This window comes from Mugil cephalus, chromosome 18, assembly GCF_022458985.1.
Source record: "Mugil cephalus isolate CIBA_MC_2020 chromosome 18, CIBA_Mcephalus_1.1, whole genome shotgun sequence".
Taxonomy (NCBI): Eukaryota; Metazoa; Chordata; class Actinopteri; order Mugiliformes; family Mugilidae; genus Mugil; species Mugil cephalus.
The window spans coordinates 11,522,468-11,550,434 of record NC_061787.1 but is presented as its reverse complement, the minus strand read 5'-3'; the positions used below and the strand labels follow the sequence as shown (position 1 = coordinate 11,550,434).

The window sequence follows — 27,967 nt, the reverse complement described above, 5'->3', positions numbered from 1 at the left end:
TCGGAAAGGTCTTGGGGGGAAAACGGAACACGGAAGTACTAATAAATATAAAAATAATAATAATAAAATGCAAATGGCTTTATATGAGGAGAATTTCTTCTCAGCATCATTATTCATTCATTTCTCAAAACTTCAATTGCTTTAAGACGTAAGAGGATGAAAGAGATGTGAAATCTTGTCTTTCGGCCTCCCAAGCTCAAGGAGAAATGCAAATAAATACAGCTATCTGTGTCTGCATGGTCAGATAAGAGCCAGAGGCTATTCATAGCTTGACAGTTTGACTCCCCTCGCTTCTACCAACCGACCTTGTTGCGCCACACCAGTGTCTTAAGATATCCCTTCCTGATTTTAAACACAGAGAAAAACTTAACTGAAAGCAGGTTTTGAATGTTTTTCTTCGCCGCCCCGAAGCGGCGCGTTGTAACTTTGGAAGTCTTAAAGAAAATAATAAAAAAAATAGAATAAAAAATTACATTTAATACTATAGGTGACACTGTGTTTTTCTGAAGAATTTAGACCAGTGGAGCTCAGCTGGAGCCTGGGATCCTGCACCGCTGTGACGTGCCACATTACCACTCCTGCCTAAAGACCTGCTGTAAATCAGTTGCAGTGGGATGAATTATTAACCCAGGCCCGTCACATTCCTAGCGCTGATTCAGCCGTTTTCTCGATCCGACTGCTTTTCTTTCCCCTCTAAAAAAAAAAAAAAAAAAACCTTCATCATCTGCTCAAGTGCTTGTCAATCACCCCCGGCAGTCTTGCCTGGAAGCAAACTTTTGCTCCCGGTCCAGCTTTGGAACCGTCTCACAGTGTATCGTGTAGATTGAGGAGCACTGTTAAAGGGGACGGCCCTGCGCTGCCCAGACAAGAGCGTTGTGAAAGTGTCGAGCACTTAGCTGGAATGCAATGACAGGTCTAGACCTGAACTTCCGCATTAAGCAGGAAGAAGTCAACAGTCAGAGAGCCAGATGCACTCCACATCAACACACCCTAATCTGCCTGCATATGACTGTTATGTTGTTCTGGCGTTGAGCTTCAACAGAGAGTAAAAAAAAAAAATTAAAAAAAAAGAAACCTTGAGGAGGAACTGATGTCCATGAAGCTGTTACCTTGAAAACGAACTGGTGAAATAAGGATTAACACATTTTGAAAAGGTGAGTTTAATCTCTCTTTAGCTGGATGTTCGAACTTCAGTTAACGGTGAACACCCGTAGCCGCGTTCTCTGATTGCAAAACAAGACCAGACTTTGACCACTTTTTCAGTGAGCATTGTGGTTGTTGCCATGTTGACACCTGACACAAATGTTTCAAATTCAGCTACAAGAGATAAATAATAAAGTAAAAGTATGTTTAAAATGTGTAAAATGTAGTGATTTACAGTCTTCTTTGATGAGCTGACGGGCTGCTTTTGTTCACCATAAATAGGAAGCTGTATAGACATAAGACAGACGTTGTTATATGTGTACTTGTTGGCTTTCCAAATGGGTGGACACTGGTCTAGCTTCAGCTTGCTGTATGACTCAATAACCACATGAAACTGACACCGCTGGCCTCTTCTTTTCAAAGCCTGTGGTGCTGTCAGTTTGATCATAGGAACATTTTATACGTTTGCCCTCCGAGATTAAATCGTGGAAATATGAACGGAATTAATTAGAAGGGGTACGAGGGAGAGTGTCTTTTTGGAAGGATGTAGCAAAACCATTGTTTTTGAACGTTGTCCATTGAGAAAATGTTGCAATATGTTTGTGAGACTATGAGTCATGTGCAAGCAGAGATTTTGTGTGAAGAGTGTACATCTGGACACATATTTACATATGTAAATGTGTTTGACCTCGAACGTCTCAGTTTGATTTCAAAATCCGCTTCAGCAAACACAGATAAGGGCTTGTGCATTGTTACACCTCTCTTTCGATCTTTCTGTCCTCGGGCGCTTTGTTTCTGCGGCCGAGCCTCTAATTCGCCTGCTTCTCGATGGAGTACATCCAGTTCTGTAAACACATCTGTTTAAGAACCAAGCGTAGACATCTGAGCCGAGTAAGAGTGGGAGTTTCTTTACGTTATGGTCTACATGCTGTGCCCTGATACAGCCACTTAAGAGTCATTGTCTGGTTCCTATTTCGCCGTCTGAAGTTTGGGTTACACATGTGGACTTATAAAGAGGCTGAAACATATATTTAGGGATTATTTACTGGGCAGTTATTTGTTAGTTGTTTGCATTCTGTATTTTGAGACTTGTCTATAATGCACAGTCCAATTTCAAGATTTCAATCTGTTTCCAATAACATTTCGTTTCTAAATGTGAACTTTTCTGTGCTACACATACTGAACGTGAACTATCACGTTGCTCCCTTCATCTCCCCCAACAGAGCGTTATCACCAGGTGTCGTCATTGTGGTGTCTTTGCGCAAATGAGGTTCGATTTAACTGGAAATCGGATGTGACTTCACAGATCTGTTGCAGAGACAAATGGTGACGCTGGTTTTCCAGCACTCCTGATAAAAATCTTTTGACAATGGGTCCATAAACTCTTTTTATTACCGAACATCAAGGCGTATTTTTGTAAAGGACAAGAGATGATGCCATTCCTACGGCCTAGAGCTTGTTAGCTTAGCTTAGCATGAAACCATGCGGTCAGTCACGGTGACAAGGTAATAATATCTCTGTGATATCATGTATAAATAGGACCACGGCTGAGTGCATCATGATTCATGTCACCTTAAATTGCTGCTAGCCAAATATGGCCATCTAGAGACCAACCAGGCTAACAGTTAGCCTTTGCATTTCCACTTAATGTTGGAAATGCAAAGCTGTAATGGAAGAATATTAGGATTATTATCCTATTATTCTAATCCTATTATTATCCACTATTAGGAATATTGTGACAACAAGTTAGCACCTTGTGAATCTAACTTCAATGAATACCACAGGAGGGAGCAGAAATTTGGACTTTTCTTCTGAACGCAGCAAACACACCCCCACTTAATGGCCAAAGCCACAAAATAGCATGCGACGTTGTTAAATAATACTGGGATGAACCACACCAAAAAGAAATCAGGAGAACACATCCCAATGTTTCATGTACAAAACCTGTATTTGCGTTTGAACCTAGTTTGAACACAGCCTACATGCTAGGCTACGCTAATAACCTTCTAGCTAACATTGCGCAATAGACAGACATGGAAGCATTATCATTTTGTGAATTAGTATATTTCTGAAAATAATAAAAGTATTCCTTAGAAGTTTGAATTCTAATACTCCTTACTGGTTGTAGTGGTACTGTTCACACCATTTCTGTGGTTAGTCTGCGTATCATATGTCAGATCTCACAATGGTGTATCATCCAAAAGTGTAATTCTCACTTTGCCTCTTGTTTGATACACCACTGCACTAATCTGAGAGGGAAGTGTCTTTAAAACTGGGTCAGTTTAGGCCTCCAGCAGGCGACAACGGTTTGTTTTCATGATCTGACCACATGCTGCACTCATCCTTTGTTACTTCTCCTCACTGTGTGAGAGTTGGAAGTGGTCTGCTTAATGCATTTGCCCTTTAAAAGCAGCTGGTCGTAGTGATCTAATTGATGCACTAAACCTTTCCTTGTGTGACTTTAAAAGTATGCATCAGGCGCTAACAGCATGCTCTGTCTTCTTGTTAGTGAAGACACGCTGTGGTTGCTACAGTGAAACCGACTTTGTTGCGAACACAAAATTACACCAGTAGTGAAACATAAAATAAAAGAAGTGGAAATATCTATAGTTCTTTTTAGTAATATCACTATGAGGACTTTTATTTAGTCAGAAGGAATAACTAAGCTCATGTAAATTACGTATTCGGACAAATGAAAGTCGACAAACTGAGCACAAAAGAAGCAGCACCATTTGCAGGTGGCTGCACATGTCACCATTTCCGATACCATTTCAAAACTTCAAAAAAAATGACAGGAAGTCTACACTTTACCACTTCCTCCTAAGGGTGAATTTTATTCTGAAGAGTGGAGTTGTGATCTCATGTGAAGACATACAGTTTCACGTCACTTGGAAATAACACCCAAAGTAGAACCGAGTGCCCTAACCAATCGTGAGATAAAATTATAAAGCTTTCACGCCTACATGCACACAGAGTCTGTATTGATCCTGTACTAAAATCTTGCCCGTAACTATCAGTCACACTTTTCCCCTCCACTGTGTGGCTGTGGGTTTACCCGAAGGGTGTCCCTCCGCTAAGTTCCTGTTCCTTTCTTGTTGGAGCTAAAAGAGTCATACTCTCCACAGGACCTCATTTCCATATCTAATGTACCGTAGCAGCAGAGAAAATGTAAAGACCACAGAATTGGGTATGTGAAAAAAAGAGGCAGTCTGTGGAAACTCTGAGGCCAGTGTGAAGTGTGTGTAGAAGTCGAGACGATGAATTGTTACGTAAACGCGAACCACACCAATCTTTAAACTAGATCACCGAACCTTCCACTTTTGCAGACGACACTGCACTCTTCAAAATAAGTCAGACTAAAGCAATGCTGAGCTAATTCACTGTTGGAGTGTTTTATTATAGTCATCAAAAATGACTTAAATAGTCAGAAATCTTCTAGGAAACCGCAAAAACAACAGACGTGCAATCTCCACAACCATGCTGGTGTGACTGCGTGTGTCACTGTTTCCACAGGAGTGCTTTGAACTACATGCTAACATGGACTTAGGCCTGTCAGCTGCTTGTGTTTACTACAGTCCTCACAATTTGAAGTGCTAACAGTCCCTCCTACAGCTGCTGAGGCATTTCAGTCTAGCCACTCATTATAATATATTCTTGACTAATTACTAAAATTTGTACTAGTACATTCAGTATGAATTCAATGTGAGAACATGTATAAAATGAACACAGAATCAAAAGAAGAACAGTCTGGGCATTAGTAACCATTAGGATTCTCAATGAACCATTGGGGATCTTGAATATTATATTACATCCATATATTAGATGTTATGTTCCTGTCTAGACCAAAGTGCTGGTTAATTTAACTAACTGCTGTAAAAAAAAAAAAAAATGAAATGAAACAATCACAGCTTTATATTGTAGCAGCTAGTGTGGCTAAAATAAGGCCACTGAAACTCCAGCCACAGCACCGAGGGTTAGAAGTTGAGTGATGTCTTCACAACCACTTGTCATAATGATTTAAAGCTTGCAGGGCTCATCTAATTACTCATACGTGACTGCTTTTGCTGTTATACTTAATGAGAATACCAGTCACAGTAGTAGATGTTGCATTCTTGCCATTAGCACCACTGTGACCTGGTGCCGTCACTGCCTTCCTGACCACTACCACTCAAGTCCCAGTGTAAGAAAAGAAAACAGGGGCCCATGTTTTGACTGCACATTCTAGGCCATCACAACATTTTTTCTGAGAAACGAGGCCTCAGACAGCACACGTAAGAGAGGCGGCCGACTGTACATAATCACAGTCGCAAGTCTCGAGCGAGTCTTCACGAGTCGTTATCAGGAAAAACACAGGGGGGTTCGTCACGCAACTGCAACTTTAGAGACGTGACTTAGTTTCCGGGATGATTCCTCTCTAGATGGATGTATGTGATGCAATGAATTGCTCTTATTATTATTATTGATTTTCTTTTTTTTTTTGGATGCTTGATGAAGGTTTTCCCTGATGGATACTGTGCACTGTTTGTTTTGATGTTTATGCTTGAACGGCCTTAAGAGGCAGTTGTGTAATTTTGACGTGCGTAAGCTTGGTAAGCTGGTTTCATTCGTCCACGTCAGGGTTAAACAATATCAATCTGTTACAGTCGGACGTGTGAGTCAGATTTGAGTCTTGATCAGCAATTTGTAGCTAAGCACATTATGCAAGCTTGCATGCTTTATGCTGCCAATGGTTTCATTTTCTTTAGAGCTCAGCAAGTTTCAGGGATCAATTCTTGCAGTCTTTAAGCCTTTTAAATCTGGTTGTATATTTTAGCATGTGGCATTTTAAATAAAGCGGTGCATGCAGCGACTAAAACAAACACTGTATGTTGTAATTGGGAAATGTGAGTGTGTGGTTTCAACAAAAAATAGGACTCAATGCATGTTTTAAAGTGAAATGCAACTGGTGCATTTCATTCGTTGTCAGTGACGCAAACACAAGAAAGATCAGAATATTTATAAACACGCCAAAATCTTATCACATTGAGGATCTCAGTCAAGAATACTCCAAAATATACTGATGGGCACAGGTCAGCTTTTAAAAAAGCTGTTCTGAATATGAACATGCAAAAAAAAAAAAAAAAAAAACGTTTCTACATGTGGAACAGGGTGCAACAAGTTCTGGCAAATAACGAATGCCTGAAGTTATGCATGCATAGTTTTCTTCCTTCATTCTGCGTTGGAGATGTTTTGCAAGATAGTGTAGCCTGAGGGAGCAAAATAAAGTTGCCGCAACTCACCACTTTCTGCGTCTAAATGCACAAACATAGATTTACCTCCACATTCCTTAAATTCCTTCCCCGTCATTCCACCTTGACACCCATGTCCAATCAATGAAGAGTCTTTGCAGCACTCGCTGGTGCAGGTCACCGATGCACACGGTGGAAATTGAGGTTTTGTCACGTGATAAATACTGTGCGGTCTGATCTTTGAGCATTTCCTCTGTTGTTGCTTTATCCAGATGGACGACATTGACGCCATGTTCAGTGACCTGTTGGGGGAGATGGACCTCCTCACTCAGGTGAGTTCAGACTGTTGCCATGGCGACATATTTATTCACGTTGTCGTTGGTGAAAATGAATAATTATTTGCAAAGTTAATAATTATCTTATCTTAAAAACGTTCTCGCTATTTATGTATTTGTTGCTGGTCCCCTTTTTTTAATAGTGCAATGTAAGTCTGTACTACACTTCACATGAAGCCCAAAAAGTTCAATTTATCCAACTGAATATATTACAATACTGTTATCCTTCTTTTCAGTTAGACTGAAAAAAACACACAAGATGCAAGCAGCACAAAGGCAACAACACATTTTTTCCAAACTGCACACACTAAGCTAATATAAATAGTCTTCTTTAGAAGTAGATGACAAAGTCACTAAAACCCACCATCCATCACAGAGACGCTCTAGACTGGCAAACACAACAGACACCACAGGGAGAAACACTCTTTGTGGTCATCTAACAACCATAAATTACACTCTTTTAGACGAAGGTCAAAAGGCAAACTCATGAGTCAGCTACAGATTCCATTTTTTTTTTTTTTTTTTTGGAAAACCCTGCTGATCACTTTGATGTTGTTTTCCAGCCCGAGCAGTCATTTTAAATGACTTCAGCCTTTGCCGAGGCCAGGAGGCTTCATATTGCGCGTAGAAGCAGAGTTAGGTGTAATACCCAAAACCAGATGTAACATTAAACGTAAAATTATACCTTCTTACATAAAGTTTGAGGACAGTTTATGTTTCAGAGCACTCGGAGCGTGTTGTCGATTAACTCGCTGAGCCCCTGGGGGTCCTTCGGCTGCACTTATAAACACACCGCCTTGTTCATTCTTCTTCACAGAGTCTTGGACAGGAAACAGTACCCCCCGCGCCTCTCCCCACCACCAACCAGGAACTCAACTTCTCCATCGGCTTCACTGACCTGAATGGTGACTTAACATTTTGCTTATGTTAGAATGTGTAGAAACTCTAGGGCTGGGCGTTGAGCTTTGCACAATAACTTACTACAACACTCTAGTTGCGCAAGGACAGGATGTGTCACATGTGGAAAATGATCAAGATTGGACGTAAAAATAAAAGTTAACCCATTCTGTAGGTCTGCACTAGAGCTGACAAGTGTTCAAGTTGGAATTTCAGACAAAGATTAAGGTGTTCTTACAAATGTTTACCTCTGGCTTTACGGCCTGTGAAACAAGCAGTAGTAATCTTAGGACAAGGTCACAGCTTCCTACGGCGCTAGCCCTCTAATTTACGTTCCCTCTTTGCGAATGCCTTTAAAACTTTTCAAACTGGGTTGGTAGGCTGTGCAGCTTTACCACAGATTATGTAACAATGGCCTTTTCAGACCACGTCACTATCACACAGCAGATGGCTGCATATTCTTGAACTAAATGTAAATGAAGCTACGTTGGCTTCGTGCTAACAAACTGATGAGTAATGAGTAATGCTGCTTTCAAAGGGAAGTTGTGAGTTCGTAAGCACAACGTTGGACATCTTGTACACAAAATGAGAGAACATGAGAACACCGCTGCTAGGAAATGTCGATGCCTGGAGGCCATTTACGATAACAGTATAGCAAACTAATGGCTGGCTAAAGACATAATGAAAGGTTGAGGGATCGCAATTTTCCTCAGAGATATTAATATGCTAAGTTACCAGCACAAGACACTATGTTTGTTAGCATGATAACATTTGCTAAACAGCACAGTGGGCATTTCACAATATCCTTGTTGTCATCATCAATAGCTGCTCTAGTACTATTCGAAGTCAAAATACACATCTTACCAAATACAGCCGGAAACCCCAGAATGAATTTCACAGAATGCATCATTAAGTGCACTACTGTTCCATTTACTGAATCCTCCCATCGAACTTGTCAGGTCCAGACTACCAAGTTTGTATACTTATCATTGACAAACGCCTAGTGTACAGTTGAGCTTGAACGCAAGTAATTGGTCGCAACTTTCATTTGAGAACCCACTGTTTTGAATCCAGTGATATAGGCCTATTGGTCCTGAGGGAAGCCATGGATGTCCGTATCAAATTTAATGACAAAGTATTTAATAGCTGTTGAGATACTTCAGTAAAAAAAAAAAAAAAAAAAGAGATATACTTCAGTAAAGACCGCCAGTGAAACGGTTGACCAACAGACCAATGCAAACTAAAAACGTAACGTCTCACACGAGTTCATAAGCTAATAATAACTTAAAATGTGGTACATGAATCATTTATAAATGTGGTTAGACATTAGTAATAAGCCTGTACTAACTGTGCCTCATATACGAGTTTTCTAAGAAGTTTCCATTTCATTTGTTATTGCTGAATGAAAACACCAAAAGGAAAAAGTTTTATTTTTAGTAAAGTTCTTGATGTTTAAGGAATAAGCAAATAATTTGAAAAGTCAGCTGAGGCAGTGTTTGCGCGACAAGTAACGCATACCTGGGTGACAAAATGATTCTTCTTCACCAGAGTCCCTGCACGAACTGGAGGACAATGATTTGGACGCCCTCATGGCTGATTTGGTGGCTGACCTCAGTGCAACGGAAGAGAAACTCGCAGCAGAGATACAAGGCCTGAAGGCGCCATCACCTCCTGCCGGAAACCTACCGGCGCCACCCATGGGCCTGAGCATCCAACCTGCCTCCTCGATCAGTTCGCCATCATCGCCCGCAGGCAGCAGCATAAGCGTTAGCACCCCTGCCTCCTCTGCTGCCTCCCCCGTACCACCTCCGCCTCCTCAGTCTGTGAAGCCTACGAAAGTGAGTCATCGCTTTAAGACAGTGGTAGCATTTTCTTCAATAACCTTTTCACCTCAAGTGGGAACTGACCCAAAATATAAGAAGTGAGAGGTTCATTCGAAGGTAATGGAGAATTTGTTTTGGTTTAAATGGTTTCAAGGGCATTTCCACAGTGCAGTCGGATGAGTACTGACCAAAAAAAAATTTCTTTGGATTGTTGGCCTCTTGAAATATGATAGAAGGGCATAAACATAGAGGAAATAATGTCAAAGTCTTTTTTTTATTATTATTATTATTGGTGACGTGTCTTGGTTTACCACAACTAAGTGCTTTTGAAGCCATGCGTGACAAGACAGTATTACAACAAAAACATCACCAGTTCCCAGCATATAATATTCTAGCGAGTTCCTTTTGTCTTTGTGGAACTCGGAAGAGTGGTATTGCTTTTATAACGGCCGGGCAGTGAGATCATAGCGAAGTTGTTCCTGGACAGAGGCATCTGTTACAGTTACACAGACTTGTGAGGCGAAACAGCCGAGAGCCTGTCTGGAACAGATCAAACACATGCGGCCATGAAGAAAGTGCAGCAGGATCAATAGCAAAGGTTGGAGTAAGGGAGGTAAGATGTGGTAGTGTCGGAGGGGGGGCAGCCAGACGGGAGCTTATTGCTTTAACAGAGCTTGTTACCTCATCCTTCTGAGGTAAAAACACCAGCTGTGCTGAGACAGAGAATGCGTCATTGTTAGGTATACGTGCTCAAGTTGATTAAAGCTGTAGGCAGGATTTTTATGTATTATTGCACCTGACTTCTGAGGATAAATCCAAAGAAAATAGGGACCCATCCCTGCTAATTGACATTTAATACACTTAAAAGTAATATCCCGTGACATTACTTGCATGAACACCTCTATACACACAGGAAGAGATCAAATCAGAACAGCATTAAACATCGATTATATATAGACTATCCGGTAGAGGGAAGCGGTAGTTCTGGAGCCATTCCCAGGAGGCCATTGGGCGAGAGTATGGCTATACCCTAGATTGTTTAAATACTTGCAAAGAAACATAAATATATTCACATGCACACCATAATAAACATAACAATGTTCTGAACACCAGCTTTTTCATCAGCCTGATCACTGCACTGATTACCGTTTTCCCTATTTAGGAGGAAATCGAGGCGCAGATGAAGGCGGACAAAATCAAACTTGCTCTTGAGAAGCTCAAGGAAGCAAAAGTGAAAAAGGTAAGACAAGTAAACACTGTCTTGGAGCATTGTCCTCTGATCTGACATCTGCTGGCAACAGTGTAGACACTCAGAATTACAGCCATGTTCAAACATAGCATGGCTGTGTCTTCCTTTCTCTTGTTTTGAAAGAGCCATCAATCACAGTAATGGATGGCTACTTTCATCCTGCCAACATCCTGCAGGAAGGCACAGCTTCCTCACTGGGAGATGTGCGGACTCTTTCTCATCTTCAAAGTGCCACACAAAAGTGCGGACAAGTGGCCTTGCATGCAAAGCATCAAGATCAGCAATTTCATATACTAATTCTATGGTGATGTGGTATATCACAGATGGCTTAGACTGATATGATTTTTTTGTAAGCTGTGGTCTGTTGCTCTGATACAAATTTCATGTGTACATTCTTAGAAGTTCTCTAAAATCTAAAAAGTCTCCAGTAAACAACCTTTAGACAAAAATTGTGTGTGTGGAATCAGAGGAAGCACACACCACTGGCCACTTTCACACTAACATCTGGCTCTAGGTCGTTACACGCACAATGGCACAGTGCATGTTCAGTGGTTTCAGCAAAACTCTGTGGTCAGGCCTCAGGTTTCATTTTAACCTGTTTACTCGCGAGCATACTTTTGACGTTTTATTGAAAACACCTCCTTTGCATGTGCACGCACTAAGACAAAATTAATTTGACATCCAACAGTATTTCATTCGACCACATGTCAAAAGCGGATTGTTTTTCCGGGAAGGTCGAGTCCGAGCGACATGTGATCTAACACCCTAAATCCTCTTGCGATAACATCTCTGAAACCCACATTTTTATGACAAAAGGCAACAAACTGGCTGAACTCGGTCCTGCGAAACACCTCACCTTCTCAAAGCTGGATTTGTTTCCACATGAGGGGAAGTGTGAAGCCATATGAGCATGAGGAGAGCAATGCTGAGCCCTGGATGAGGTACTGAAAAGGAAAAGAAAAAATGAAAAAGAAGAAGAATTTACTAAAAACCCAGAATAGAGGAGAGAAGTGCTGATGCTCCAACTCCAGTAAAGCTAACATTAGGACACAGAAACAACCATTTAGTGCATATAGCATGTAATTAAACTAGCAAAGAAACAAGGTGCATGTGCTCAGAGGCTAGGTTTGATGTCTCACCTAGGACACCTGCTCATGTCCACAACATTTTGGAAACATTTAGCTTTTAGACACCATCATGTTTAGTACATTCTGTGGAAACATGTCAGTGTTTTCTGGATGACTTAGTTGGGAAGACTGATATAACTTTCATGTATTTTAAATAAAAAGCTGCAGCCACACGGTAGCTAGCTTAGCTTAGCATGACACAAGGAAACTGGAGGAAGAAGCTTATCGGACTATGTTAAAAGGGAAATAAACGTGTTGTTCAATCATAAAAAGAAAATGACATTCAGTGAACATTTGGTCTTTCTGCGTTCTCGGTTTGTAAACTAATACAGAACTCAGCAAGCCTATCAAACTATTTACTTCAACAAAAGCTTTCATTTGTTCTTTTTTTATATTGTTAAGAAAATAATTGATCAAGCTGTGTTTTTTTCACCTGACAGCTGGTGGTGAAGGTGCTTATGAACGACGGCAGCTCCAAGACTCTGATGGTCGACGAGAGGCAAAATACCAGGGAAGTTCTGGACATGATGTTTGAGAAGACCCACTGTGACTGTAACGTGGACTGGAGTCTGTGTGAGACCAACCCTGAACTGCAACTTGGTGAGTTTTATACAATTACATGTACCATATAATAAATGACAGGTGCTATTACTGTTTCTGTGTGTGGAATTTAGGGAAGCAAAACCATACAGGTGGATTTCATGGGAATTTATATAGTTGAAGTCATTTTAGAATTCTGTCCTCAGTTTAAAAGATAATTTTAAAGTCCCGAAAGACTCTCTCCTCATGCACAATACCAACGGGGCCGTCACCTTGCCACAAGAGTTTTAGCACAGATCTGCTATTTACCTCGATCTTCAGCACACCCGTGCAGCTTGTGAAGAGAGATTGCTTACACTTTCGGCCTGTTATCTTTCTAATTGCACATTTTCATTTTTATATGTACGGTTAAATAGGTTTCCTTGATTTGAAAAAGCATCTTTGAATTGATATAGGTAAGTGTTCATAAGTGTAACTCAAATGGGACAAAATTCTTCGTATCTTGCCACTGACTACTATACATATTTCTGAAATTAGTGTGCTTGCTGGTCCGCCTCTAAATGAAGAGTTCAAGAAACAGCAGGCACTATGCAAATTATACCATAAATACCCATACAGTACATTACTCTCAGTAAATAAACACTGAATACTGATCCAAAGGACCAACTAAAGAAGTTTTAAGTATATGGAGATGAAGAATTGCAAGTGCAAAGCTTACAAGTATTAAAAGACAATTTGGTAACCCACATGAGATTTAAGGTTTTATTTTCCATCAGTGATAGCACTGACTTTTATTTTCTTCGGCTCAGACCGTGAGATTTTGTGGCTTTATGGATTATGACTCATTTCTGCGTTGTAGTTTGAAGAACTGTATCCAAAATACTCCTAAAACTGGTGCAATTTACTGGCATGTAGAGCGTGGTTTCATCAGCATACGGTAACAGATGTAACAAGTGTTTGAACCTTGGTAGGACTGACAAAAAAAAAATGAAGTCCTCGTTCTGGTTGAGAATTGCCAATTGCCAATCTGTCAACAAGCACGACTGCATTTGGTGCTTGGTTCCCAGAAATTCAGCACCACAGAGGTTTAATATGTGGACGGGTGGAGTATTTTCAGAGGTAAATTAATTGGAATAAATTAAACAACTGGGGTGTTAGAATAAAGTAAAATTTCATTGGCAGAGAATGCAAAGTAAAATATGTCATATTTATGGTGACACCTCTTCACTGGGTAGTGATTTCTGGGTAATGTAGAGCAGAAAGACTGCAGCTATAGGCACTAGTGGAGCAGCAGATATATCAACAAAACCTGTGGCGGTGGTGATAGATTACAGCTTTAACAGTATAATCCCTCTGTGTGTTTTTATATGAATTGTCAGCTGAACAGAGACTCACACACACACACGCACTACGTACATGGTGGGATATTTCACCCTGGTCCAAATGATGGACTGTGTTTTTATTGGCACTGTGGCAGCCACACTGCAGCAAGTTCGCAGTGAAACACTGATCTTATGCCCATCCATCTCTTTCTCCATCCTTCTCCTCTTTCTGTACTCGGTCTCTTGCTTACACTCACACTTGGCAGTGTGGATAGGTGGGTTTAATTTGCTGTATCGGACACTGTCAGTCATCGTCCCTGTCATGTGGAAATAGAAGCCTTATGATCTCAATCCACCGCCTGAGCTGTCTGGGCTATATTTACCACCATCAGATTGACCAGGCGCTTCTTACCATCTGTTTTCTCATTTATTTATTTTTTTTTTAATCTCACAATTTTATCAGATTGTCATGGAGATAATTCCTTTAAAGAGCCCATCTAATCTAATGTGCACGCCGACTCATTTTACTCCATCCGAAATTAGTTTTTAATGAAATACTGATGGAAATTCGATTAACATATGCGAGTCAACAGTGTTTTGCTTTAAAATCCTTCGAAAAATTTTATGTGCAGCTGTGGCGCACAAAATGAATGAAACTAGCCTGGAACTCTACTTCTTTCTTTCAATAAATTCCATTTGGAGACAAAAAGAAAGAGTCAGTTTTCCAACATGTCTCCTCAGAATGAAGGAACACATTATCCTGTGCAGTGGTGTGAAACACTGATGGGTTTTTAATAGATGGGGATGCAAGTTCCCTTTTGGGCAACATGTTAACCAAATCATAGGGTATTTTTAAATTAACTGTGTGACACATGATTGTTATTTATAGAATGATATTCATGCTAAAAAAAAACTTCTGTGTAGTGCATTTGACTCACAAGCACGGGGGGTGGACGTGGTCTTGTGTCATCTTTGACTAACTTAACACGAACACAGCTTCGGACTGGAAACAGTTTGACTGTTCTGACTGCTAACATTTTAGCTGACCTTTAATCTTAATCAACATAAAGTCAAGGCGAGTCATGCCCAATAAGCACCCACCGAGCTCAACAGTGGCTACATCTTCAAACAAATTTCTGCTGTTGAATCCACCCATGTGCTTACCATGCACGCTACCGAAATGCACCATGTGGTTAATTCAGTTCAAAGGGACTTTTACTCCTAATAACTCAACCCCGGCAGCAAAGTCACACCATCCATTTAATTATTGTAAGAGCCAAACTATAGTCTGGAACCCTGGCAGCAATTTATTTAATGCCTACCTCTGCCTCAGCTGGTAACCTGTAATTGGAGACCATGGCTAAACTACAGTCAAATGCGAAGTAGATGATCGAGCTCTACAAAACTGTATGTGTGTGTGGGTGGGCAGAGTTGAGGAGGAGGAGGAGGAGGAGGAGGAGGAGGAGGAGGAAGAAAGTGCTCATAATGTGTTTTCGAGGTTTAGTGCCATTTAAAGTCCTTCCAGCAAATGGGAAGGGCTGCACTTTGTCAGACCCCTCCTTAATTCAGCTCATTTGAAACAGACAAATGTAAAGCTGTGACACTGACTTTGAAGCGTACATTAAGGTTTAAGTAACAATAATAATAATTCACTGAACAGGCACCGTGAGAGAATGGAGATGTTAATCTTCCAACTATTTTCATGGCTCATATAGAGAGAGATTAGCTGGATTTCATACAGACGAAGAAATCAAAAACTTTCACTGTATTACACTTGAGACAGTGAAATTAAGAGCTACTTGTTGCTGACTTGTGTGTCTCTATTTTGAACGTCGTTATACTGTTTTTTTATTATTATTTAAAGAAGAGGTTATGTGAATGTCTCAGAAGTAAAAAAAAAAAAAGAGAACTACTGTCTAAATGTTGACACTGAAGAGTTCCTGTAGTTCCTGTAGTTCCCCTCATTTCAGCTTAAGCTGGTGAAGGCTGCATTTAACTTTTTAAAGAGTAATATTACAGCTTTCTCATGCTACCTACTTAATACTACAAATTTTATACAATTAATTATTATTCAACTGGATAACCGTGTAACCACACGGTTGATCATAGTAGTGGACAATAAAATGCTTAATTTCTCATTTTGTACCCATTTTCTAACCACTGCTAGTCATCCTTATTGCAAATGGTGATACACAAATTTGCACATTATATATACAAATTGCACATTGTACATACAAATATCTAAGCCGTGACTTTTATACTTTTGTCAAAATACCCAGTTTGCAGTGCACACTATTAATATAGATTAAAATGATATTTAATCATGATTAATCGTATTTCTTAGCGTGGAAGTCAAAGGGTTAACGTATATACAACGATCAGCTGTAAGATTATGATCACAGACACGTTAAATTAATCTAAAACTGCAGATCTCATGTGTTGTTCCTTCTCTGCTGTGGTCGCTACTTATCAAATGTGGATCACTTGCTAAAGCTGAGTGATGGGTGCGGCTACAGTAGCTCAAACTGCTAAAAATGTTCATGCTGGTTCTGATAGAAAAGCTGGTTCTTATGGATGGGTGTCACCACAGTTCGCTTTGTAGGGGCTGGATAGATTCAGACCAGCCAGTGGTGCTCATGTTGGCTCCTGTCCACTGCAGTATGCTACAAAACACCTTAAGAGGTGACCAGTCTGGTCATAACGTTATGGCTGATAGGAGTACACTAGTCAGGTGTAGCACCACGTGGATCAGCTTAATGTTTTTCTTCAGCGTTCACATTCTCACTGTCAACTAAACTCTGTAAGCATGGACTTACAGTACGTAACAAGATAATGGACTTCTGGGCCCCTACCCCTACCTGTGAGCTGTTTATGCATGGACAAGACGGATAGAAGTAAAACATAAACACTAATTACATTACACTATGGGACTATGACGGGTTTGAGAAAGAAAGAAAAAAAAAAGAAGACAGAAAACAACCAAAAAGTGGTCAGTGGTGTCACGCTCTGGTTTGGCTTAAGGGCCTCTTGACCCTTGGGTTCCTTGGATCTTTGCCCAGTGCAAAGATCCGACAATTCATCATGACTAGTAATGTGAGTGTTTCGCTTTAAGTGGCGCTTTAGTTTAGTTGTCATCAAATTTATTTCACCTTTGTGCCATCAGAGGAATTTGACCACCAGTTGCTTACCATGTAACTTTTTTTCTTTTGGCAGAACGGGCATTTGAAGACCACGAGAACCTTGTGGATCCTCTCTCAGCATGGACGAGGGACAGCGAGAACAAAATCCTCTTTCAAGAGAGAAAGGAAAAATATGCGGTTTTCAAAAACCCACAGGTTGGTGCCCTACTTTAATTCAACACAGACTGGCTTCACCTCTCTAAAAAGAGTAGCCTATATGCTGTACGCTATAAACGTACACTGAGCGATCAGGGGCTTTGTGTGTGTGATAGCTCAAAAATCCAACATGGGCGAGCTCCGTATTCTTGGCCTGCGTCTGAGCAAATCTATTTCCACATTGTTTCAGCTACGCGCCATCTGGCAATTTTCACTGTTGAATTGTTGTCTGAATTATGAGATGTCTTTCCACCGTGCCGGACGACCTCTCGCATTCATGTCCTCACTGCCATATATCAGACAAAACAGCCTGAGGCAAAAGACAGTGAGATCTTGGCATGTTTGTTGATATAATGGGACCCTTTATAATCTCAGAGTATTTAATGGATTCGGTCTGTTGGCAGAGACGAAAAGCCGTGTTGGAAAAGCAGCGAGATATTCTCATTTTTAAAATACTCCATCATGTCATCCACATCCTCCAGCAAAAGACAGATCTGTTTTATACTGTGTGTCTCTACTAATTTATAATTTTAACTTTTGACAGGAACTACCAAATAGAATTTTCCTCCAGGCTTTATCTTGCAGTGAAAACAAAGGCTAATAAGAGTATGTCATGAGAGAATGATGTTTTTTTTTTCTTTGCAAGATAAGATTGTTTTTCATATACTAGGGAGTAGACTGAGTTCTTAATGTTTAACCCAGAAATGATTGGGATTAACTTAATAAATTACTTCACAAAGACTGCTTTTAAAGTCCTGCTAGAGACACGTAGAGCTAAACGCTAACAACGCCAATATTGTGATATCAGCTGGGTGTGATGTTTGTCACGATCACAATCTTAGTTTAGCGCGTTAGCATACGGACACGTGGTCCGGTAGATCATACAAACTTTATCAGGGCCTCCGTTTGGAGGTTTTGGATGTGTGTGTCGGGGTCCTGGGATAGAGTCACTGGACTGCACAGACTTGACTGGAGGGCGTACATATCTCATCCAGTCTGGGAACACCTCAGGATCCCTCTAGAGGAGCTGGAAAACTTTGTTAGGAAGAAAAACATCAGGAATACTTTGGTTAGCCTTTTCACGCCACCACCAATGAGAGCAGGATGATCAAATTACATACAAAATACATTAATCATAAGTGCATCTGTTTTCTCGCTGCAGAACTTTTATCTGTGGAAGAAGGACAAGAAAGCTCTCCAAGAGATCAAAGACAAAGACAAGGAAATATTAATCCAGGTAAATAAACTCACGCTCAAACACAAACCCAACCTACGAGTGAAGCATCGCCTCTGACTCGACCCCTTTCGTCCCTTCTCCACCTCTACAGGAGAACTTCTGCGGCACTTCCATCATCGTGCCCGATCTGGAGGGGGTGCTCCACCTCAAAGAGGACGGCAAGAAGTCGTGGAAGCAGCGTCTCTTCCAGCTGAGGGCCTCGGGAATTTATTACGTGCCCAAAGGGAAGACCAAGGTCAGGGGTCAAGAAGGGGTTTATTTGTAAGGTCAGATAGGGGTAAAATCAGCAGGGCTTGAGCGAGCTAGCTGGACAGGAAGATGAAGATATTTTTGTTTCTTAAAAATGTAATGCCAAGTTTTTTGCACCTTTTCATTGGAACTTCTAGTGCAGTCGTTCTGCTTTGTCAAACCCACTCTGGTTCCATGCTCTGCTGAATAGGCCTAGAGCTTTTTCTGCTTACTGGATACTTACCATGTATCTTGGATCTCTTGGCAGCTCCCGCTTCCAAACATACCACCCGTACAGTACATAATGCCCCTCTTCTGCATCTGTAGCGTAGACATTCCACTCCGTCTCTGTATGAAACCATAAAAATTCATGCTGTGTAATTGCTTTCTCTTTTCAGTCGTCCCGCGACCTTGTCTGCTTTGTGCAGTTCGACAACGTAAACGTCTACTACGGCAAAGACTTTAAGACCAAATACAAGGCCCCGACCGACTTCTGCTTCGTCCTGAAGGTAAGCAACTTCCTCTTTGATGCCGAACACATCTGCTACATGCATAACACATAAGGTGTTGTTATTGTGTTATACAGCAAACAAACACATCTGCTGGTGTTACCGTAACTTTAAAATGCAATAAATAGTTTAAATTGAAGAAGTGAAAGTACACGGTTTATCTGTTTATGTCATGGCCAAGAGAGAAAAATGTACTTCCCAAAATTTCTCTGAAATAATTTGCTGTGAAGTTGCATGCATTTAATTAAGTATTTTTAAACTGCAAGTACTAGCAGTAACATTGAGGTTTTACTTGCAGTACTTGCAACAGAAATGCTGACAGTAAAAAAAAAAAAAAAAAAAAAGAGAATTAGACGGGTTGTTGGTGAGTTTTAAAAGGATGTGAAAGTCCACTTTCTTTCTTTTCCTCTATCTCAACTGGGAAAACACTAGAATCAGCAGAGACTAGATGGTGAGGAGCAAAGGGAAAAAGAGCTTAGAGAAGCAAAGAAACTTATTACCTTCAAGTGAAAGACAGAATCCTCAAGGTCTGACTTGAAGGGAATAAGGTCCTGCTTCAAGGGCAAAGGAAAATGACCTGCCGGGGTGGAAGTGTGAGAAGGCCAAGCCTCGTTTCTTGTTATCTTTTGTCCTTGTGAAAAAAATAATAATAATAGAAAAAAAAACAACATAGAGCAAAACCTCATGAAACTTTCTTCGGTTGTTGCGGATGAACTTATAATAGATTGAGCTGTTTGAGCTGTGAATGTGTTAAATAAGGGTGTGTTATGACAGATTGGCGGGGCGTCGTTTATGAGCTGCCAAAACCAGCGGCAATTCAAGGACGCCAGAACAATTTAGCCTCATCATTTCACAGTTAAATATTCAGATGAGCTGCCGGAGGTGATCTTTAATACCTCCCCCAGTATTCACAACTACAGCCATTACAACTTCCTCTTTGCGTCAATTAGAGGCATCGGTTTTGCACCTTTTCGGATTACAGGGTCCATCTGAGGACACACACTAGTCCTTATTTGGTTTCTATTCTTTTTTTTTTTGTACATGCTGACAAAATTATTCCACATGACAGGAAGTGAAAACAGAATCCATCTAACTGGACTCTCTACAAGAGCCACTCTGCCCCCTTGTGGTTAGTCGTGATCTTAAGCTACAAAGTCATCTCGTGCTAAACTGTGACTACTCAAAGGCATTTTAAACACATGAAGGAAACTCATTATTGAGAGCTTATTGAAGAATAACACTGATTATCTGGTTATCATGGCAACTGTTTTTGGGCAGCAACGTTGATTTTAGCGGCAGAAAAAATAGAGAAGTGGAAAATTTGAGCAACTTCGACCGGGGTCAAATTGTGTTAGATACTGGGTCAGAGCATCTCTAAAGCTGTAGCTCTTGTGGGGCGTTCCTGGTCATCAGTGGTCAGAATCTATCAAAAACTGGCACAAAGAGGGAAAGGTGGTGAACCTTTTGCCCAAGGTTCAGTGGTTGGAACATAGGGTGGTCTATATAAAGGGTGGCTGCTGTGGTTTAGTTTTAAATGGTTTCCACTATCACTAGAAATTTCAACATTTTTTTAAAGTCAGGTTCAAATTTTTTTTTTTTTTTTCAAGCATGTACAAGCATAAAATGTGTTGGACTCATGTTAAAATGTATTTAAACAAATTTGAAATTGATGGGGAAAATTATATATATATATATACACATATAAAATGTCTAATCAACCAAAGATTTTGCAACCCTCCCTGCAGTACCTCCACGGACCCCTAGGGGTCGCAGACCCCCTGTTGAAGACCTATGCTCCTGGAATATGTCTCATGATGAATCCACATAGCCTCAGCAATTAAACAAAGACTCCACCTTGATTCTATTTTCTGTATCAACATGGCAAGCCTTCAAAATCCAGTTTTATGAGCTTTGTGCGTCTCCTTTATAAGGAACAGACATGTATGGGTGGTGGCTGCTTCGGGCTATTAGAATTGACCAATCTTTCAAGGGAGTGGAATCCACAGCTTCCTCTTTTAACGGGAAACATAAAAAAAGAAGCTACAAATCAAATCTTTTGGATGAGCTTTGTCATATGTTCTGCACTGACCTTAACATCATAACTCTGTTTGTGTCCGCAGCACCCTCAGATCCAGAAAGAGTCTCAGTACATCAAATACATGTGCTGTGACGACGCTAGGACCATGAACCTCTGGGTGACTGGCATAAGGATTGCAAAGGTAAATTTGATTTTAATAGCAAAAACAAAACTTGGATAAAAATCGGATACGAAGTTGTAAAATTAAGCTTTGTGTTTCTTCCAGTACGGCGCATCGCTGTATGAAAACTTTAAAACGGCGGAGAAGAGGGCAGCCGTTAGCTCCGTGTGGACGAACCGCAGCACTCCAACCAGCTCCAATCCATCAACGCCGTCACCCACCATCAAAGGTAGCACGATTTGAAACAACGCAGACGTACTGGATTGATATTAGTACAGACTTTCTCATCGTACAGGAAGTTCACTTGTGCTTTTCTCTTTGTCTCCTGCAGCAAAATCACCAGGCCAAGCCAACGGTCACGCTCCCAAACCCCAAGCAGGACCTGTTATACAGGTAAATAACCTATAATTAGCACCACATGACTCCAGATATAAAGCATCACCACAATTCATTATATTATATGTTTTTTTGCTTGATAAATTACTTAAAGTGTGGGGCAAAACGGACGCAGCAGAGGCCAAAATAATCCTGATTTATAGCCTCTTTGTGGATTCGGCTCCAAAACTACATTTCCCATAATAGCATCAACAGCATCATTCCAGGACAAACCCACTCTGTTTGATTAAAGAAATCTGCTCCTGCGTATCCTGCATATTTATATGTGGCTCTGTCTTGTCAGGACTTGGGAAATTTACCACCTCCACCCCCAGCGTTAGCCGACGACCTCCCTCCACCACCTCCCGACCCGGCCTTTCCTCCTCCAACTCCCCCTATGGCTCCTAAGAGTTCAGCAAAGCCGGCCCCCCCACAGCGACACCTGCCAGCCAACTTTCCTCCACCTCTACCTGCAATGGACAACCTCCCACCTCCGCCGCCGCCCCCGCCCGTTGACGAGTCCTCAGAGGCTCCACCCGACTTCCTCCCACCCCCTCCTCCGGCCACGGGCTACGGTTCACTGCCACCTCCGCCAGCGATGGCGAACTCTCTACCCCCACCTCCTCCGTCAGGTGGTTTCGGTGGTTTCGGCGGCCTGGGCGACTCCCTGCCTCCCCCGCCACCAGATCCGGGGTATTTACCGCCACCTCCACCGGAGCCAGCGTTCCAATCAGCCGGGGCGCCTCCGCCACCCCCTCCGCCACCGCCTCCAGCCGCTCCAGCTCCGGGTGCTGCTGCCGCCGGGGGCCCACGTTTAGCTGTGCGGACCACTGGGTCACTGAAGAAGCTTCCTCCTGCCCCGCCAAAGAGGACTACACCACCGATGCAAGGTGGAGGAGGTGGAGGAGGTGGAGAAGGAGGTGGCGACCTCATGTCAGAACTGATGCTAGCCATGCGGAAGAAGCGCGATCAATAGCCTGAGGAGGAGCGACAAACACAAAAACCCAGAACAAACTGTGCACAACTGTGCTGCACAACCATCATCTTGGAAATTAAGCTTGTGGAGATTTCAATTATAGACACATTTATCCATCTATTATTATTTTCTTTTTCTGAATTGCTCTTTAAAGAAAAAATTATCTATAAGATACACTGTTTGACAACCCAAATATCCACACACTGATGACTGTCACCATTCTAAGAAAGCAATTTTGTGTTGTAATGGACACGAAGTGTGATTAATTTTACATTTAAAATCAAGTAATTTGTAAAATAAATGTAAAATTAATACATTAAAGCTGTCATCATATTTCTCAGAGACATTTTATGGGGTTGTGTGTGTATATATATATATATATATATATGTGTGTGTGTCAACATGGAGAGTTGTAAATAGTATCCATTACGCTTTTTAAATGACTGTTACTGAAATAAAAACTTCTTGAATAAATACGTCAAACTCCAGGTGACATAAGAGATACGTGAAATGAACATTTCTTATCGGACTGAATGAGTGGGCCTCCTGATCACCGTCTTATCAACTCACTGTCTGCTGAAAAATCAATCGTGTAACAGTCAACTATCAAAAAAACAACACCTTTCTTGGATTAAATTTCCCAATGAATCACAAAACGAGTCAAAATCTGAATTTTGTTAAACGACCGAATTCTGTCTCTGTTCCCTGAAAGTATAATAATGTGATGTGACTTCCAAGATTTTTAGATCCAGTTTCATGTGCTTTATTTTTCTGCGGCAACTGAGAATTACATCTGATATTCGGCCATGTCTGCATCCGAGCAAATCGATTCCACAGACACGACAGAATAAACCAAAATATGAAACAGGTATGATGTTCTTCATTTTACTGTTTTTCTTTGCTCATGAAGAACAGCTGACATTTAAGCTCTCAGCCCACCACGGGGGTCTTGCTGCATAACCCGCCTCCTCTGCAGCTGCTTGTGTAACAAAAGGAGAAGACAGGATATGGTGCAGCAGCTCCACCTAGTGAGGGGCGAAAGAATTGCAGTCAAACCAATCAAACCACGCCTCTCGCTTTTGGATTACAGGTTCAGCTATTTACCTCGGAAAAATCGTTCATCTCAGCTTTCTTTATGGCCGACTCTGCCATCCAGTTTCTCAGCACGTATCTAGGGTTTACATCTGTAAGATATTTAAATCAATCAGATCACCATCTTTCGGTTTCTCTCATTATCACATGACAAAAACATGGATTACCTTTCATCCTGTGTTGACGATCCAAGTCACTATCATTCTGCTGTCTGAACAGAAAATAACAAAAATGACTTACACTAACAGGCGTCTTTATGAAACAAAAAGTTAATTGTACTACCATACAAAGTGCCTCAAAGCTTGATGTTAAATGTTTTTGCTCACCTACTGAGGCGATGCAGGTACATGTTGAGCCATTCAGAAAACTGCTCGTGTGACGACAGATCAGCAAGAGCCCACATCTGACAGTGGACAGGCAAAATTTAATAAAACCGTAAGAAATGTGTGCTTTCAAAACGTCTGCTCTCAACAAATATTTAGTAGAACTGTCACATTTTCAACACGCATGAGCGAAAAACACCTGTGTGAAGTCTCTGTTGTGGAGCTGCTCGGCTGAAGCTTCACTGAGCTGCCTGAAGGTCATGGTGAAGTCTGACCGCGTGTCCTCCATCATCTGGGACGATAAACACATAGTGGGAGCAGAAAAAAACAGGTGGTGACACAGGTAAGCATCCATCTAAATGACTTACATCAAGGAGGAGGGCAATGAGGTAGCCGTCATCCTCCTCTTCACCAAGAAGACCCAGTTTCTCTTTAAAAATCTGGTGAATCCTGAAGCAGACACACAAATAAAACTATTATTATTATCCCAGTTTGAAAGAAGCATGAAGCTGGACGCAAGGAAAAGGGAGATTAACACTAAACATAGACCTCACCTCATCTGGTAAACATCTATGTATCCTTTTAAGACGATTTTAGCCCTGAACAAATGATAAAAGGAGGTTAATAATTATAAAACGTAAATGTTTCTTAACTGTCAGGTGGTAAAAACAAACACAGCAACAAATTATGTCTTCATCCAAGGTTAATAACATTCAAGAATTCATCGGATATGTTGCATTTTCTATCGCTGGCCAAAACACCAGCAAATCATTTTGTATCTCACTGCTTCTGCTGCTTTTCTCTGAGTACAGGACTCAGGGCCGACAGGAGCTTCTCCAGGTTGAACCGGCCGACGTCTGCCTGAGCCCCTACGCTGTATCTACCCTCATCATCGGACGAGTTCGGGACAAAATCTGAAACGTCAGAGTCCAGTTTGATAAACGACTCAAACAGAAAGTTCGGGCATATTTCAGATTAAGAGGGTCGTCCAACACACTGGGGTTATATGAGTCCATGAAGCCAAACGGTCCGTAGTCGATGGTGATAGAAAGGAGGCTGAAGTTGTCAGTGTTGCAAACACCTGTTGGGTTAAAAAAAAAAAAAATACGGCCTTATTATCAGCAGAGTGATGCACGTGCTGCGTCATAAAACCAGACGAGGTTCTCACCATGTGCAAATCCAACAGACATCCACTGAGCGATTAGATGTGCTGTTTCATTCACAACCGTGGAATAAAACGCCTGCAAAGACAACACAGTAATTATTTACTCTCCACGTGGTTATTTTCAATGCATGTCCCTGTCCCAGACTCACCAAATATTTCTGGGGGTCGTCCACACTCACAGAAGGAAAATGTTCATCGATGATAAAATTCAGCAGCTTTCTGAAATCAACGTGACAATTAAACCCTTAGATAGCAGGAGGCACTGAAATGAAGAGAAAAACAGACGGGACGGGTTGGAAAGAAAAAATGGGACCAGTGTCACCTCAGAAGATCTGTTTCTCCGCTTTGGGACAATATTTCTAAGGAGCCAATGCGAAACCACGACTTGGCCACTCGGAGAACGACGGCTCCTGAGGAAGAAAACAAAAACATTTAAGTGATAAAACACAAAAACGCAGTAATCTGACAGCGTGTCATTCTGAATTAAAAGCGTGAGCTGTTTTTGTAAGAAGGCTCCGCACCTCTCTCCTTTTTCACATTTCCATTGTAGAACTGGTCTCTTAACACCGGCTCCTCACTTAGTATTAAACTAAAACAAAGCAAATTGTGAAATTAATAAGGGAAACACGTAACATCAGAGTTATAATGTATGAGAACACAATCATGGATTTTTCTAAGATCATGTCTATTATTTTATTATAAATGTGAGGTAAGGTGAGAGTTTGTTTTTATCTTTGTGTCTCGTCATCGCCACCTTGCGGCCCTGCTGGTGGGAACGCCCAGGAAATACATGGCCTCACTGCACAGGAACTCCCTGACAGAAGAGCGAACAACAGCTCGACCGTCTCCGGACCTGCACAGGGCGTGGAGATTGTTACACAACACTTAATCGTTACACCCTTTGCTTTCTATCAGTGAGGAAAACAAAACTCAAAAGCATGTAATTTCAGTTTGGTTTACAACAAAATTAAGACATAACAAAAAGAATAAAAGGAGCGTACCTTGAATATGGAGTTCTCCCAGAACCTTTGAGCTGCAGTTCCCATATTTCCCCCTTCCTGAAGTATGAAATTACACAATTACAAGGAACAATGTTGTGCCTTAAATAGCATTTACGCTAAACATATTTAACAAAACTCACCTGTTTGAGTATTGACCAAGTAAATGTGCTCGACCGTCACCCAGTTGACCTGCCCAGTACCCGAACTATTGGAGGAGAGAGAAACTGTCAAAATTTACCAAATTTAATAAACAACTAATCTAATTTAGGTGGTGACATATTGACTGTTAGATTGTTTAGTCAAAAACATTAAATCAGAAAAACATAAAAAAATACTTTGAATGTATTTGAAAGTTTTTGAATTCATAAGGATGGTTGTTCTTAATTTATCAATCTCATATGTGACCATGTATTTTTTCTACACAGCAAAAAAAAAAAAGAAAAAGAAAAAAAAAAGCATTTCGATCAAAACAACTTGAAATTTAAGAAATTCATCTTTACCTGATGACCTCCGTATCTGTGAGCCAGTGGTACGGACCCGGGCAGCAGTTTGCCACCGCTCGCATAATGCAGGAAATCATCTGACCGTGTTACAGCCATGTCCAGATCTAAAATCCCCTCGATGACGTCCTGTTGAGACATTTTCAGATATATGAAATGAATCTGCCACATTCTGTGGCAAAAACAGTGTGACGCTGACACACGATCACCTTAGACACTGCCGCCAGCCTTAGAGGGCCTTTTAGTGGGGTTGGAATGGATTGGGAAAATATGCAGTTCTTCACAGTCCGAACAAAGTTGCCATCGACCTCATCGATCGGGAATGCTTCTGCACAAAGGACAGGAATGATTGGGGACATTGCTGCGTCTCTCTATGTTGTCCTATAAATCCAAGAATTTATTTTACCTATTAGCTTCTTGCAGGACACTCTGAACTGTCCCAGGTTGTGTATGAGGTTTGAAACATTACACCTGGACGTGAGAGTTTGTGGCGACAGTGGGCTGTTTGTTTTTGTGTCATCATGGCCGTGACAATCGGGATCAGTGCTTTGGCAGAACTCCAGGACATGCACATGTGCGACACCCAATGCTACTACCAGAGCAAAGAGCATTGGTCTGCAGATGCTGCTCCACATTTCCAGACAGTGCAGTTGTTTTACGTGGATCTGCTCTGGATGCAGTTATGCAGCTCAAATAAATTGAAAGGAAATTGTTTGAAAAGTCATTCATTCAAAATAGTGTTTGAGTAAGTCCACAAAAAGGTGACTGGAATGAAAAGTACAACCAAGAGTAGGTTACAAAAATAGCATTAATTGATTAACATGGTGTTTTAATGTTGCAGCCATTGTGTGAGAGGTACTACTGTAACCTGTTGGCTGGAGAGAGAAAAAAAACCTCACAAAAGTGAATAAAAAGATCATAATTTAAGTTAAAATGCTTGTATAGTGCAAACAAATGACCTGATCCCGAAGCTAACTTTCCTTCTGATAGCATGTCAGTTTTTAAAGTAACTTTAAAGCATCAAGTCAAACAGGACTGAGACGAAATCTTAAATTTGGCCGTAAATTCTACAGTGTAACATTAAAAACACCGAGAAATATGACGATTTATTTGATGTTAGGTTCGTTTATTAGGCGTAATAGTCCAGCTGTTTTGTAAATAAATAGGTAAAGCTAGCTTATCTGTTAGCAACCTAGCTACTAGCCGCGGTCTAAATACGAAAATACTTCCTGGAGACGCGTTTTTTTGAATATATTTTTAAGACTTTAAAGTAAAACAATTGAAAAACGAATGCCTAATTTCAACAAAAAAATCATTTCTTCATGCATCTTTAAACTTTCTTCGCTTCCTTCCTACTCCGCTTC

At 41.0% G+C, this 27,967-nt stretch overlaps 2 protein-coding genes across 2 annotated transcripts; one reads left to right on the top strand and one right to left on the bottom strand.

The window, feature by feature from the left end:
- The first annotated feature begins 875 nt into the window (after positions 1-875).
- LOC124995674 (amyloid beta (A4) precursor protein-binding, family B, member 1 interacting protein) lies at positions 876-23,037 on the top strand. The gene is made up of 14 exons (XM_047568238.1): positions 876-1,154; positions 6,644-6,703; positions 7,524-7,611; positions 9,152-9,441; positions 10,589-10,666; positions 12,243-12,402; positions 16,878-16,999; positions 18,162-18,236; positions 18,328-18,471; positions 18,863-18,973; positions 21,094-21,192; positions 21,277-21,400; positions 21,503-21,564; positions 21,851-23,037. The coding sequence occupies exons 2-14, from the start codon at positions 6,644-6,646 to the stop codon at positions 22,520-22,522; spliced, it is 2,085 nt and encodes a 694-aa protein (XP_047424194.1). The 5' UTR covers positions 876-1,154; the 3' UTR covers positions 22,523-23,037.
- A 232-nt stretch (positions 23,038-23,269) lies between these two features.
- Positions 23,270-27,967, bottom strand: LOC124995676 (protein adenylyltransferase SelO-like). Its single transcript, XM_047568248.1, has 19 exons — positions 27,010-27,967; positions 26,813-26,931; positions 26,604-26,732; positions 26,244-26,308; positions 26,104-26,160; positions 25,857-25,955; positions 25,624-25,691; positions 25,425-25,512; positions 25,252-25,321; positions 25,106-25,178; positions 24,935-25,018; positions 24,722-24,851; positions 24,492-24,536; positions 24,306-24,387; positions 24,137-24,229; positions 23,941-24,017; positions 23,782-23,825; positions 23,627-23,706; positions 23,270-23,547 (listed from the first exon to the last, which is right to left on the bottom strand). The coding sequence occupies exons 1-19, from the start codon at positions 27,236-27,238 to the stop codon at positions 23,425-23,427; spliced, it is 1,755 nt and encodes a 584-aa protein (XP_047424204.1). The 5' UTR covers positions 27,239-27,967; the 3' UTR covers positions 23,270-23,424.